This window comes from Lampetra fluviatilis, chromosome 25 (genome assembly GCF_964198595.1).
Source record: "Lampetra fluviatilis chromosome 25, kcLamFluv1.1, whole genome shotgun sequence".
Classification (NCBI taxonomy): domain Eukaryota; kingdom Metazoa; phylum Chordata; class Hyperoartia; order Petromyzontiformes; family Petromyzontidae; genus Lampetra; species Lampetra fluviatilis.
The window spans coordinates 6,353,538-6,368,062 of NC_136299.1; the positions used below are offsets into that span (position 1 = coordinate 6,353,538).

At 59.8% G+C, this 14,525-nt stretch overlaps 1 protein-coding gene across 3 annotated transcripts in view; it reads right to left on the bottom strand.

The window, feature by feature from the left end:
- LOC144941707 (latent-transforming growth factor beta-binding protein 1-like) overlaps positions 1–14,525 on the bottom strand; it is a 49,076-nt gene continuing 34,551 nt past the window's right edge. For all 3 annotated transcript variants that reach the window (XM_078868092.1, XM_078868091.1, XM_078868090.1), the window contains 9 exons: positions 14,082–14,225; positions 11,360–11,659; positions 10,878–10,964; positions 10,274–10,402; positions 6,200–6,340; positions 5,234–5,404; positions 3,874–4,059; positions 3,293–3,445; positions 1–2,613 (listed from right to left, as the gene is read on the bottom strand). In XM_078868092.1, the coding sequence (XP_078724218.1) occupies positions 2,351–2,613; positions 3,293–3,445; positions 3,874–4,059; positions 5,234–5,404; positions 6,200–6,340; positions 10,274–10,402; positions 10,878–10,964; positions 11,360–11,659; positions 14,082–14,225 (1,574 nt within the window). In that variant the 3' untranslated portion in view covers positions 1–2,350. The remainder of the gene's footprint in view (positions 2,614–3,292; positions 3,446–3,873; positions 4,060–5,233; positions 5,405–6,199; positions 6,341–10,273; positions 10,403–10,877; positions 10,965–11,359; positions 11,660–14,081; positions 14,226–14,525) is intronic.

The window sequence follows — 14,525 nt, forward strand, 5'->3', positions numbered from 1 at the left end:
TTGTTTTACAAAACAAACTTTTATCTTTACGGAGATATTCACTGCATCGTGTAAATGAACTGTACATTTCATATTAAAAAACAACAACAACACCAAACCATTTATCATCACCACCACGCGAATCGCGCTTCATCCTTCAAGCGGGGACGCTCAGGCTCCTCGCTCCCGGGCGCCCCGTCCACCCGAGGCATTGGGGTGCTCTTCCCGGCCCGGAGACAATCACCCCACGAATCAACAGCACCCAACAGCACCCACCACGGCCACCACGCCGCACCCCGCCGCCTCGCACCCAGCAGCAAATACGACACCACGTGGACGTTTCGGGCAGCGGTCCTACCTCGGCCTCCACAGGGTAACCGTCCCACGGCCAAACTATTCAACCTCTGGCCCGCGCCCGGTCGGATCTCGGAAGGTAAGCGCGGATCTTGCGACTGCTTGGTGTTTGGGCGAGAGGAGGCTGCCTAGGGGGTACCACCACGTGTCCTCGGCTTGGGCTGCGAGGTGGCCAGATGGCAGCACAGCCAAGGGTGGTTGCCCCCGGTGCTACGTGGCATTCATCGCCAAACATCCAAATGTAGCAGCACCCGCCTTCAGACGTTAATCTTGAGGCTCAGCGAGCCGTCTTCTGGATAAATAAGTGGGATTTGTTTTATTTTCTAATGTTCTAAGAGGGGGGGGGGGGAGGGGGCTGGGGTGATATCTCACTGAACATTTTCAGGGTCGCTGTTAGACTATAGTCGTAGGCGCCAGTGGCTAGTGGCCACAACCAAGGTATATACTGGAAGTGGTGTGGCAATTAAAAATTAACCTGGCCACGCTCGTGCGTGGGTTTTCGTCGGTTGTGCAGCACAGTTTGAGCTTTTGGGGTTGGATCGCGTGTTGTTCTGCACGATGTCCGACGTTTCACTCCACGGCACAACCGTAAAACAATTTCCCTTGTCGCCGAACCTGAACAGACCCGGCCGAATTCAGACCCTGGCTGGGCACGAGGCAGCGGTGCTGGGAGGGGTGCGGCGGGGGGGGGGCGCGAGGTTTTAGTTTCAAGTCTGAGCTTGAGCACCATTTCTGAACGCAGCAGCAGCAGCAGCAACCCGCTCTCACGTTCGAGTGGCTCCACGCGGTGGCTGTAGCACCAGAACCACGCATCGCTAGTTCACGCGGGCACCGCGGTCCCCACCTCTTCGCTCGCGAGTTCCCACGGGGGCCCCCGGGGTCAGGGCCGTATGCCGGGGATTTAGCGGGGAGGGAGTCGGGGTTTGGATGGGGGCGGTAGGGGGTTGGGGAAACCGGACATCTCTCTCAGGAAGCAAAACTGCGGAGGGGCGCAGGGAACAATATATAGTTTTCACTTAAAAAGTCTGATTATTCGTCTGTCGTTTTAATATGAACAATATAAACATAAAAGGGGGGTGGCGTGGGGAGGGGGCTCTGCTGCTCAGGGGCTCCGCTGCGAGTGAGACTTAAATTATGTAAACTAAGCGGCAAATAACAGCGTTATGGGATGCAGCCTATTATTATTATCCCCATTGATAATTATTATTATTTCATAATAGTGGCCAGGCTTCCGACACCGCTCATCAGCTGTGGCCCAATCGAGGTTTATACAGCAACGCCGCGGTCCACCCAGCGGTGATAGACATGGGTCACACAGTCGGTTGGCAGGTTCGCGTGTGTGTGCTGGGGCAGAGCGTGGATAATTCCGCCTCGTTCCAGACGTCTGGTTAGCTTGGAAGAGTAGGCCAAATAGCCCTCTCGAGGGAGTGGCCTCGAGTGGACGCCCCTTCGGCCAACAGTTGCGCGAGCCAGCAATTGCTGGGTAGCGCCTTTGCCCATTCTATATCCTGCACGCACATTACACATCGCTCACTGCCCCCCCCCCCCCGCTCTCTCTGCTCCACCGTGGCTTCGCGCGTTGCGTGTGAGTGAGGCACCGTGGGGCGGTCAGTGTGGGGCGACCCCGTGACCTCTAGTGACCTCTAGTGACACGTGTTGCGGATGACGAGGCCTACATCTGTGTTGTGAGAGATATTCCCACCCGCCCCGTCTCTTCCAGGGCCCCTACCTTTCTCCCAGATCTTCCCGTCGTCATTCTTATCCCCACATCTCCCACCCCGAGTCGCCACCACCTGCCCTACACACAAGCACCCCAAGCCCGGCCCGACTCGGCACCAAACACAGCCACCGCGGCCATGGGACCCCCTCCCCCCAGGGAGAGGAGGCCACGGGGACGGATCACGCGAGACCATATACACACTCACACGCCAGAGAGGCAGCAGTCACAACAACAATAACATTATTAGTGGTGGTGGTGGTAGCGGGAGGGGGGAGCAAGGGAAGCAGGAGGGAGCGGCTAGGGGGCCCTGCGGGCGCGGTGGGAACGCGGCTGAGCCCTGGACGGTTTGGGAGCTTTGGAGGGTTTTGGGGCCCTGGAGGGTTTTGGAGCCCTGGGAGCCCTGGGGGCCCTGGGGGCCCGGTGAGGCTCGCACACGCGCCCGTCGGGGCCCAGGGCCGTGCCCTGGGGGCAGCTGCACCTGAAGGAGCCCTCCGTGTTCGTGCAGTGGCCATTGGAGCAGAGAGGGCCACCCGGGTTGGACTCCTCGCACTCGTCTACGTCTGTTGGGGTGGGTGGCGGGGGGGGGCGGGGGGGGGGGGCGGTGGGGGGGGGGGGTGGCGGTGGGGGGGGTGCAGAGAGTGTGACCATGTGTACGAGAATACGAGTGCACAGATGTAGTTATGTGTGTACAGAAACATGTACAAGGCATGTGTCTTCAGGTGTGTAGGGAGCTGTGTACAGGCGCATATACAGGTGTGTGTGTACAGGTGCGTGGCAGAAATGTCATTGATGCGTGTACAGGTGTGTGCAGAGGTCTGTGTGTGTTTAGTAATGTAGAAGGGTGTGTATAGAGGTGAATATGCGGGTGTGTGTATAGAGGTCTGTATATATGTGTGGGGAGCGGCAGTATCGTGGTTAGCGCACCACGCTACTAAACCAGTGACCCGAGTTTGATTCTCGCTTACTACAAATAATGATAGCGAATGTTTGAACCGACCCTGGGCCTCCTCGAGGTCAACTCAGCCCTAAATACATACCTAGTGCGATGCGTAAACATCGCCACTGGGGAGACAAAGGCGGCCGGGCGTGGTGTTGGCCACCTACCCACTCATGTGCTGTGCCGGTCTTCATGGGTGCTCGCTAACAGCACTTGCCCCAACAGTCTGCTAAAGGCTATACGGGGGATCTTTGTCTCTGTCTTTGTGTGTGTGTGGTGCGTGCGTGCGTGCGTGGCCGTACCCAGGCACTGCATGCGCGAGTTGTCCAGCTGGAAGCCCGGGTCGCACTCGCACGTGAACCCCTCACGCACGCGCACGCAGCGCCCGTTCTCACAGCCGCTCAGGATGCCGCATTCCTCCCCCTGCAGCCCCTCCGAACCCTCGCCGTAGTAGCCTGGGGGGTGAGGAGGGGGGGGGGTGAGGAGGGGGTGGGGGTGAGGAGGGGGGGGCAAGAAAATGAGGGAATGTGGGGACGGGGCTCAGGAGCGAAGGGGCATGTGTCACCTTTGTGGAAGACGCGGCATGAACTATGAAGTTGCGATGGCTTCGAAGTGGTTGGTGATGGTGGTCATGATTGTTAATATGATGATTATGATGAAAATGATATTTAAGGGAGTGATGATTATGGCGCTGAAAATTAAGATGATGGTGGTGGCAATGATGATTATGTTTATACTTTGATAATAATAATACACATGATCAGTTTGATGGAGATGATTTTGATTAGTGAGGATTGTTATTTGATGTTAATGATGATAATGATTTCGATGACATGATAATAATACTTATAATTATTTTCATGATGACGATGGCGAGGCTCACCGTCTCCGTCCGTGATGTAGAGGGGCAGCATCCCGGGGTGGGGCTCGGGCCCCCCTGGGTACGCGAACCCCGGCTCCAGGTAGGGGGGGCCGTGCATATCCTCCCCGTAGTGAGAGCCCTCGTGGAGGGTCCTCCCCGGGCCCCCATCGCCCGCGCGGGGCAGATTACACAGCTGGGCATAGTCAGCTGCACGCACAAAGACAAAGACCCCCCGTAGAGCATCAACAGACTGTTGGGGCAAGTGCTGTTGGCGAGCGCCTATGAAGGCCGGGGCGGCACACGAGGGGCTCGGTGGCCAGCACCACGCCCGGCCGCCTTTGTCTCCCCAGTGGCGATGTTTACCACACCAGGCACTCATTCGAGGCTGAATCGATTAGCACCGTTAGCTCCGTATGGTGAGAATGCAGCTCTACACAGTCCCTGCAGGGCAGGCCCAGGACCGGTTCAGAAAATCATCACTCGGAATTGGCCTTGAGTGGGAATTTAGCTCGCCAAGTTCGCAGCGCGCTAACCGCTACACTACCGCTCCACCCCCCGACACACACACGCGTACACACACGCAATCACACACGTGCACACACACGTGTACACAAAACAGACAAAGATCCCCCGTATAGCCTTAACATACTGTTGGGACAAGTTCTGTTAGCGAGAGGTCACGGGGCAGACCCAGGTGCCACGGGTCGACTGACCGAGATGACCAAGATGACTGGCTGATGCACCATCTGTGCCCCTTACTGTACCAACTTGCTGTGCTTTAGCTACCCGACGCTCTGCTCGTTGTTGTGAGCGTCACTCCTCCGCCCTCCGTTGTTGTTGGAGGGCGACTGCCTCCAACTGCCCAGTAGCGTCCTTCACGAGCCTCGTCCACAGAGGCCGATCTTGACACCGCTGGTACCAGTCATCGGCAAGTCCACTCAGCTCCACGTCCTCCTGTACCAACATCACTCCATCTCTTCTCTAGCCCATGCCGCGCCCGTTTAGCCCTCTCGATCCGGCCGAACAAAAGCTGTTTAGGCATGCGGTGGCTGGGCATGCGGGCTACATGACACAGCCAACGCAGCCTTGCACACACGTGTACACACACACACGTGTACACACACACACGTGTACACACACACACGTGTACACACACACACGTGTACACACACACACGTGTACACACACACACGTGTACACACACACACGTGTTACTCTGCTATTCCCCGTGTATTCTATTTCTCCACCAGGGGGCGACGCCGCGCCGTTTGGGGAGGAGAGGAACTCGGGACAGGGGGCGGGTGACGGAATGCATCTCCGCGGTGATGGTGAGCAGGGTGCCGAGTGAGTTGGATGAGCGGGGTGAGTGCGGAGTCCTCACCGGACGTGCGCATGGGGCAGAGGGCACACTCGTGGCCCCACGCCTCCCCGTAGAGGCAGCAGCACTCCGTGTAGGTCGTCTGTTTGCCCACGATGGGGCTGCTGCACATGAAGTCGCTGCTCACGCGCTTCCAGCACAGGTCCATGTGGATGTCCATCTCCTCCGGCACATCTGACGCAGCGGCAGTAGCGGCAGTAGCAGCAACAGCACCACTTAGCACACCACTACCAGCACGAGTACCACCACCGTAATCATCATCAGCAGCACACATCAGTACCAGCATCGCCACTAGCACCACTACAACCGCCATCATCAGTACCAACGGTATCACCTCCACCCATCATGATCATAATCATCATCAGCAGCAGCAGCACCACCAGCTGCAGGAATGTTAAAGTGTAACTCGGAGACACAAACTCGAAGTCTCAGTCAGGCTCCTGTCGCCATGGTGTGCCCCCGCCTTGCCGTGGACACGAACGCGCGGATCACGTGGTGTGATGTGCACAGATGGAGCATCTCGGTGGAGTACGTGGGTGCAGCACTGTGAGGGGCATTGAGAGCACAGGTGGAGCATGTGGGAGCAGCACCTACATGGGGCGCACACGTGGGTGGAGCACACGGGTAGAGCACATGGGTGGAGCACATGGGTGGAGTATACGGGTGGAGCACAGAGGTAGAGCACATGGGTGGAACATACGGGTGGAGCACAGAGGTAGAGCAGATGGGCGGGGCACCAGGATGGAGCACACATGTGGGTGGAGCGCATGGGTGGAGCACACGTGGGTGGAGCACACGGGTGCAACATACGAGTGGAACACACAGGTGGAGCACACAAGTGGAGCACATGTGCGGGGCACCAGGGTGGAGCACACATGTGGGTGGAGCACACCGGTGGAGCGCACACGTGGGTGGAGCACACGTGGGTGGAGCACACGGGTGGATCCCCAGGGTGGTGCACTCCCGTACCGTCCGGGGTGGAGCTGTTTCCGCAGCGGCGGCCGGTGGCGTCGAGGACTTGCGGGGGGCGACAGAAGCAGTTGTAGGAGCCGGGGGTGTTCACGCACTCCCCCCCCACGCAGCTCGAGCCGTCCATACACTCATCCACATCTGGCGAGGGGGGCAAGGGGGGGGGGTCAGGAGAACGCGGGGGGCGTGAGCAGGAGGAGAGACGGGGAGGAGCAGAGGGAGTAGGAGGAGCGCGGTGGGGGCGGGAGCAGGGCACGGTACGCAGGGTGGTGTATCAGTTTCCTGCAGTTAGTTCCACTAATCCCTCCCCCGCCTTGCACCCCAACCCCCCGCCCCTCTGATCCCTGAGTCCCCCCCACCCACCCACCCACCCCCACCGCCCATCTCCAGCGCCCCGCCTGGTTTTAATTCCAACAGAGTTTTGAGTTTTTATTTAAATCCGCGCCTCCCCCCTCCGGGAATGTCGCGTCTCCTCAAGAGCTGAAGCGGTTGCCAGGCAACGGGGTGGGGGGAGGGCGGGGGAGGGGGAGGGGCGAAACGCGAGACCTGGTCCCGGCCCGAGACTCAGAGTCGAGGGGTCACGAGCAGAGGTCAACCGCGGTGGGTGACGCAGTTCTGTGGCTAACGCGCGTTGTGGCTCGTGATGTAAGTGTTGGTGGTGGCGAGTGCGTGATGGTGAGTGCGCGATGGTGAGTGTTGTCGTGTCTAATACTGTGGCCAGTATAATGGTTGTGATGGTGAGGGCGCTGGTGATGCGATGGTGAGGGTGAGAGTATCAACCTGAGCAGCACCGCCAACTCGGCGCAAAGCTTTAGGCACTAGCTGCAACGCGTTAGCCCCACCGCTCACCGTCACCACGATCACCCTCACCATGGCCCTCACCATCACCATCTCCACACAGGAGATCTCATCCCCAGCTCCTAGCCCCAGGGTCACAGGGTCACAGAGTCACAGCCCCAGTATGGCAGTGATTAGTGCCCCGTCTCGTGATAGAAGAGACGCAGCGCGGGGAGGGGGGGCGGGAAGGGGGGCGGGGGGAAGGGTGGCACGTGCCTCCCCCCAATGATCCGATCGAAATTAGGGATTTAGATTATTGGGGTTTATTAGTAATAAATCTGCATTTTGCGACCCCCACTACCACTGTGTAGCATATTATCTGCCAGGGACTCTATGAAATGATAGGACATCATTGGCAATAAGTAACTGGCAAAGCAGTTATAAGTGACTCACAGAATTGTGTGCAGTTGCGAAGACAGTCCACGACTCCCGGAAGACATCAACGCCTTCAGCGAGCGCGATACCGATCACACAACACGAATTCGACCCTCGATCGATGGCTGCGCCATCGCCCCACACGCGTCGAATAAAACGCAAGGGACAAGTCCTCACTTACTAACAGCTCCTCTATCATTTTTCATTGCTGGAGGGGTTGCCCCCCCCCTACCTGAAAATCCTGGCTCCGCCATTGAGGGGAGGGGGGGGGAGCGTGGGAGGGGAGGGGAGGGGGGCGCGGGGAGGGGGGCGCGGGAGGGGAGGGGAGGGGGGCGCGGGAGGGGAGGAGGGCACGGGGAGGGGAGGGGAGCGTGGAAGGGGAGGAGGGGAGGGGAGTGCAAGCGACGCAGACGGGAGCCATTAGTCGAGGCGACCATACGCGCTCCCCCATCAGTGGTCAAATTAAACCTCAGTAGCCGCAGGGGTTACATAAGATAGAGGGGGAGAGGAGGGCGGTGGTGCGGGATTGGGGGGGGGGGGTCCGGTTTAGAATTCATATTCCCGTTCATTGTTTACAGAGTTGGAGAGTGGTTGGCGGACGATAATTTCGGATTCATCCTCGATTCGGAGCCGAACTTTTCTCGTCGCGTCTCCCTCTCTGCTCTGCACGACTTCCTCACGCTCAAAAGTCCCCATATTCTCACGCTGCAAGTGAAGCGATCCATTCAAGCGCTCGCGAGCCCTTCCAGGCGTGAAGACCGCGATTCTCGTGCTCCGAACGCGGCTGCCAGAGCGTCACCATCACGCGACGCCACATTTTACGTCCCCTTGGGTGGCTTCCCATTGATTCTGGTCTCTGGACTGATCCTGCCACTCCTCATAGGCGGACTCAGCCTGAAATGAGCAATTGCAAAGTGATTATATTGACGAGCGTTGGAGCGGGGACGCGGGTATTAGCCCACTGCGCTCGCTGAAAAAAACCCGGCAACCCGAGTTCGATTCCCTGCCACAGTGACGAATGATGCCTGAACCAGTCAGTCATGGTTCATCCCACCAAAGTCGCCGACCCGCGCTGGCAAGCGTGGTGGAGTACGGTCAAGCAACCTCCATGAGTCCAGCTGGGGATTGACAAGTGAGCTGTAAATCCTGGAGACAGAGCCTCAAACGCGCACTCTCAGCTTTCTACTCGGCCTCCAACCAGACACCTGGGGGGGGGGGGTGTTGGGATGCCCACCCCCCTCCCCCTGCTGTGAGCCAATGCTGCCCATCACGAATCGGACCCCAGCGGAGACGAGGGGAGGGGGTTGTGGATTTTGTGTTGGATCCAAAATTCCTGGAAATGTGGCGGCACTCAGCCAGACCCCCACCCACCCACCACCGGCCCCTCCGCTCCCGTTTCAACCTGAGCGGACGGCGTGGGTTCAGAGCCCTCCGCCCCCCTCCCTCTTCCCTTACTACCCCCCCCACCCCCTCCTCCTCCTACCCCGCCCGAGTAATCACAGCCTCGTTAAGGGGCCGGGATATTTCGCGGGAGCGAAAACGCGTGCCGCGCGGGGATGGAAGCCACTCGCAACGAATTCAAACTCGCGGCCTCGGGCGCGTGAACTCGGCTCGAGGGTGCCGATTGTAGCGCCTCCAGTGGCTGCAGGGGTGACGCTGCGTCGTGAACCCACGCACTGCTCACAACGCTCACCGATCACCCGCGCCGACTCGCCACCGGTACGAGCTCTGCCGCTGAGCATAGCCAACTAGCACCTACCACGGCTACTACCCCTAGCCAGCCAGCACGTACCACGGCTACTAACCCCCACCCCTAAGCAACCAGCATCTACCACTGCTACTACCCCGAACCCTACCACAAACCCTACCCCCCTTCCCCTAACCGAGCCAACCTCCTCTTGCCTGCAGACATTGGCAGTAGAGTCTTGAGAGAATGCACGTAACTTAGATACACACTTTCTTGGCATTTTGTCATCGCTATTGAAATCGCACACCTCAAAGTAATGGCCAATTTTTGTCCACGTCACACGCAATGCACGCGAGACGCGAGCGATTGGTGGTGCGCTCCTCTCCGGCGAGAACGCTTTGCGGCGCTCTCGCCGAGCTCCCGCGCGGCCCGGAGTGAGCGCACGGCCCGGAGTGAGCGCACGGCCCGGAGTGAGCGCACGGCCCGGAGTGAGCGCACGGCCCGGAGTGAGCGCACGGCCCGGAGTGAGCGCACGGCGTTGGCTTTGGACCCCATGGGGTTACGGGCTCCATTGTCCCGCTCGTTCAGCCAGGAGGGGAGCCACACCGAGTCTAGAGACGATTTCTCAGCAGGGTCCTTCCACAGTTGTTTTGTTGTTGTTCCTGCTGCTGCTGTTCTGTGCAATCCACACCGAGCAATTTGCGGGTCATTTTCCAGCATTGCGATGTGGCTTTGGCCAATAGCTGTTTGCACTGCGCGGTATGTTTTAGCGATGGGAGGAAACCGCAGGGCCCGGAGGAAACCCATGCAAGAACAGGAGGGAGAGAACATACAAACTCCACGCACCCACTCACAAAGACCCCCCCCCCACCCCGTATAGCCCGACTAGACTGTAGGGGTAGGGGCAAGTGCTACTAGCGAGCACCAATGAAGGCTGGCACGGCACACGTGGGGGTGGTGTGGTCACCACCACAAAGACAAATATCCCCTTCATAACCTTAAACAGACGTTGGGGAAAGTGCTGTAAGTGACTACCTATGAAGGCCACACCACACCACAACTCACTCACACTCTGTAGAACAGGGAGGAAGGTGCACACCAACTCCACACACACAGAAAAAAGGCGCCCGAGTCAGGAGTCGAACCCGGACGCGTGACGGCTCGGCGTGTCTCACCGAAGCACTGCATCTTCATGGGGTCGTAGTCGAACCCCGCGCGGCAGAAGCACTGGTAGCCGGGCTCCGTGTTGATGCAGAAGCTCTGCTGGCAGATCTCGGCGCCGAACAGCTCGCACTCGTCCGCGTCTGGGTCGCGCAGCAGGGGCCCCCGCGCGCACAAAGACAACGTTCCCGCGTGCGTGTAGGCTTTCATCCACCCACACTCATCTCCCCACACATCCACTTTCACTATCGTACAAAGACAAAGATCACCCCCCCCCCGTGCAGCTTAAACAGATTGGAGTAGCAAGTGCTGTTGGCGAGCACCTATGAAGGCCGGAACGGCACACGAGGGGGTTGGTGGCCAGAACCATGACCAGCCGCCTTTGTCTCCCTAGTAGAGATGTGTACACACCGCACCAGGTACTCATCTGAGGCTGAGTCGACCTAGGGGAGGCCTAGGATCGGTTAAGATAATCGTCACTGGTGTTGGCCGTGAGCGGGAATTTAACTCAGGTCGCCAGGTTCGTAGCGCTACACTACACTACCGCTCCTCATTCACTCTCACATTCACACCCACTCACCCACCCTCTCACACTCTCACCCTCACCATCCCTCTCACCTCTGTAGCGCCCCCTCCCCGCGCTGTACACGGAGTCCCCCGCGGGGATGTAGCCCCTCCCTTTGGGACACATCTCCCGGAACTCGGCTGCACGGGGGGAAGAGGAGAGATGAGAGAGAGGAAAGAGAGGAGAGAGGGGAGAGAAAGGGGAGAGAGAGGAGAGAGAGAGGGAGAGGAGAGAGGCGGTGAGATCCGGGCGCAGCGTGAGGTCAATGGTGGAACTGGGGCTAAGGTCACTTGGGCCCGGGCGCAGGGGTCATGGCTTTCGCTAAAGCCTAGGGGTCATGGTGAGCGTCTTGGTTATGGTCCAGGTTAAGGCTCGGAGTTTAGGTGTAGATTTCGAGTTATGTTTATGGTCAAGGTTAGGGCTGTGGTGCGAGCGTGGGGTTGTAGTGACGAGGGTTCAGGGCTGTCACGAGGCCCGCAGTGAGTGCCGTGGCTGCCCCCCCCCACCCCCGCACGCGGAGACCCGAGGCAGACACCTGAGCCGAAGGGCGGGCAGCGCTGCCCGTCGCAGCTGCCCCACGAGGTGCCGACCGTGCAGCAGCAGACCTGGCGCGTCACGTTCGCGCCCAGGGGGGCCCCGCACCCCTCCTCCTCCTCCCCGTCCTCCGGGCCCCCCGCGCCCCCCTCCTGCCCGGGGCTGTAGAAGCACGCGGCTCTGTCGCCCTGAGCGCCGCCCGATGGCATCGATGCTGCAGCTGCCGCTGGTGCCGCTGGCAGCGGCGGCGGCGGCCTCTGGCCGTGAGCTCCCGCCCACTCCCCATGCGCCGCGGACACTTCTGGGGAGACGCGGAGGAGGGAGGGGGGGAGTCACTGGAGTTGTGGCTAAGCCACTGCGGTGTCACAAAACACTGGCGCAAGCAGCAGGAGGCTGACACAAGAGGGGATCCCTGCAGTCGGTGCAAGAGCGGGGCCCGAGAGAGATGGAGAGGCGATGAGATGCACACGGTGTTTGTGGGGGGGGGCGTGGGGGGCTTTGCACGTTGCACGCCGTGCTTCTCCTCTGAGGAGGAGTGGAGGATGGGGAAGAGTGGAGGATGTCGCCTGACTTCTGGGATCTCCACCTCGCCCACAACTGTTGCTGCCGCTGGGCGTTCCCATAGCAACACCACCACCACCACCGCCGCCGCCGCCGCTCCGCACCACCACAGCTGGGAGCTCTCAGCTCGGGCGGGTCCCCAGGTCGGGGAGGCGGCGGGGAGGGGGAACACAAAGGGGGGCTCTATGGGGCCTGGGGCGTGGCGGGTTTGGGTGAAACAGAGCAGAGAACGAGACACGAGGGGTGGGGGGGGCTGGGGCGGGGAGTACAGGGACACGGGTGGGGCTGGGACTGCTCCCCCCATCGCTCCATCTCTCCTTCAAGTTTTCATTTTCACCTCTCCTCCCTCACCCTCCCTGTTGTGCTGCTCTCTCCTCACCTACCTTTCTTCCCCATTCCCCCTTTCGCTCGCTCCCTTGCTCCTTCTCCACCACGCTCTTCATTTTGCTCCTTCATTCCCTCCCTCTCTTCCTCCCTCTTCTCTCTCTCTCTCCCACCCTTGCTCCCTCTCTCATTACCTTCCTCTTTCCTTCCGTCTCTCCTCTCCCTCACTTTCTCCCCCCTCCCTCCCTACGTTCCCCCCCTCCCTCCCTCTTCCTCTCCCCCCCTCTCCGTGCGCACTGTTGCTGCTGTGCCCGAGTGACCGGATTTTCCGACCCATGCCGGCGCGAGAAGCGCGGGGAGAGGAGACACAGACGATTTCAGAAACATTGAACGACAGACGGAGAGGAGGGGGGTCCCTCCGCGCCATCTGCCCCGTGCTCCTGCGGGGAGTGGAAATTCCTCGGAGCGGGAACATTTTTCTGAATAAAAAAAATCAAAGAACGCACGAAACGTGAACACGGACTCCTTCACCGTGGCCTCGTCTCCAGCGCGGCCATGATCTCTCTACTGCTGGATGCAGGCCTCCCCCAGGGAGCCGTCTGCGATGCTACAAATCTATCCCGGGGCACAGGCCGGATTCTCGCTTTTCATCTCTCACGGCCATGGCTGGGAATCGAACTCAGGGGGCCGGGTTCATGGCGCGGTGCGTTAACCGCTGCACCGCCGTTCCGCTGCTCTGCTCCTCTGTGTAACGCTCTCCATGTACAAGGCGCGCGTTTTTGACTGCAACACGGGGGGCGGAGAGCGGGGTGGGGGGGAAGGAGACATTTGCTCCCCCCCCCTCACCACCATGTTTTTAAATGAGACGACCGTTATTCGTCAGAGATAATTTTAGATTTTTTTTTCATGGATTTAACTAAATACTGTAGAAGGAAAAAAAAACCCACCCGAAATCTTAGTTTATATTGTTCGCCCACTGGACTTCACGGGTCACTGCTTTTATTCGATCTCCCTGCGCGGCAGCTTAAATGTTGGGCCAAGTTTCCTGAACTCCCCCCCCCCCACTTCCCTCCCACCACCGCCTCTACCCACAGCAGCAGCACCCAGCACAACGCGACCAAACACACGTAATAATCAACATTATTTTGCGAGCGGGGGGGGGGTACGAACAGCTGCAACTATGGCCGGCCCGGAATGTTGCCTGGAAGTTCGCTCCCCTGCCCGGGTCCCGCGATCGCCCAATGCTGACAGCGAGGCGGGCCCCCCCCCCATCGCCTCATCCCCCCCATCCCCCCATCCCCCCATCCCCCCATCCCCCCATTCCCCCAGCACTCCCCCTTCCTCCGCCCCCTCGGCCGTGCGTGTTTATTCAAGTGTCTGGAATTTTTCACGGATTTTTTTTTTTAAACGGAGGTGGAGAGTCTTCAATGCACGCTCCGGCGGCGCCCGATGCCGCTAGGAAATCTGTTGTCTGCATCGGCGTGCGCACTACAAGCCCCTATCCCCCGCCCCCCCCTGCCCCCCCCTACCGCCCGCCCCCCATCCGCTACCCGCCCTTTTGGGAAAACAAATATCTACATTTTTATCAGGCCTGATTTGTTGTCTTCGAGTCAGCCGGTCAGGCACAGCACCAGCTCGAGTGATAAAGTTGGCGGCGAGAGCTCCGCGCGACCGGCAGAATGCGGGGCCCTGTAGGGATTGGTGGCGAGCTGCGTGCAGCCCGCCACGTGTACCGAGATCGCAACACATTTGGTGTTGGAGGTGTGTGGTGCAGTGCGCGTGTGTGTGGTGTGTGTGCAGTGTGTGCGGTGTGTGGCGTCTGTGGAGCGGTGCAGTACCTGCGCGGGCGCGCGGTGCGCACATCCCCGTCATGGGCTGGAACTCGTGCTCCTCGTGGGGGCACACGCAGAGGAAGGAGCCCTCCGCGTTCTCGCACAGCGCCTCTCCGCACACGCGCGACAGCGTCTCGCACTCGTTAGCGTCTGTGGAGGCCGGGTAGGGGGGGGCGGGGGCGGGTGGCGGAAACAAAGGGGGTTGGAAAAGTCGAACCGAGGGAGGGGGGCCGGTATTGACCGCTTGGTTTAGGGGGCACGCTGGCGGCGCAGCGCGGGGGTTCGGTGCGGCCATGAGTACAGCTGTGCCGTGTGTGCGCGCGTGAACATGCGTACGTGTGCTGTGTGTTAACTGTGTCGGTGTGTGTTCAAATCAGAACATTTTGCGGGGGGTTTCTTTGCCACTTCGACACATTTTGTGGGTGCCTAGAACCCCCACGTCACCGCGAG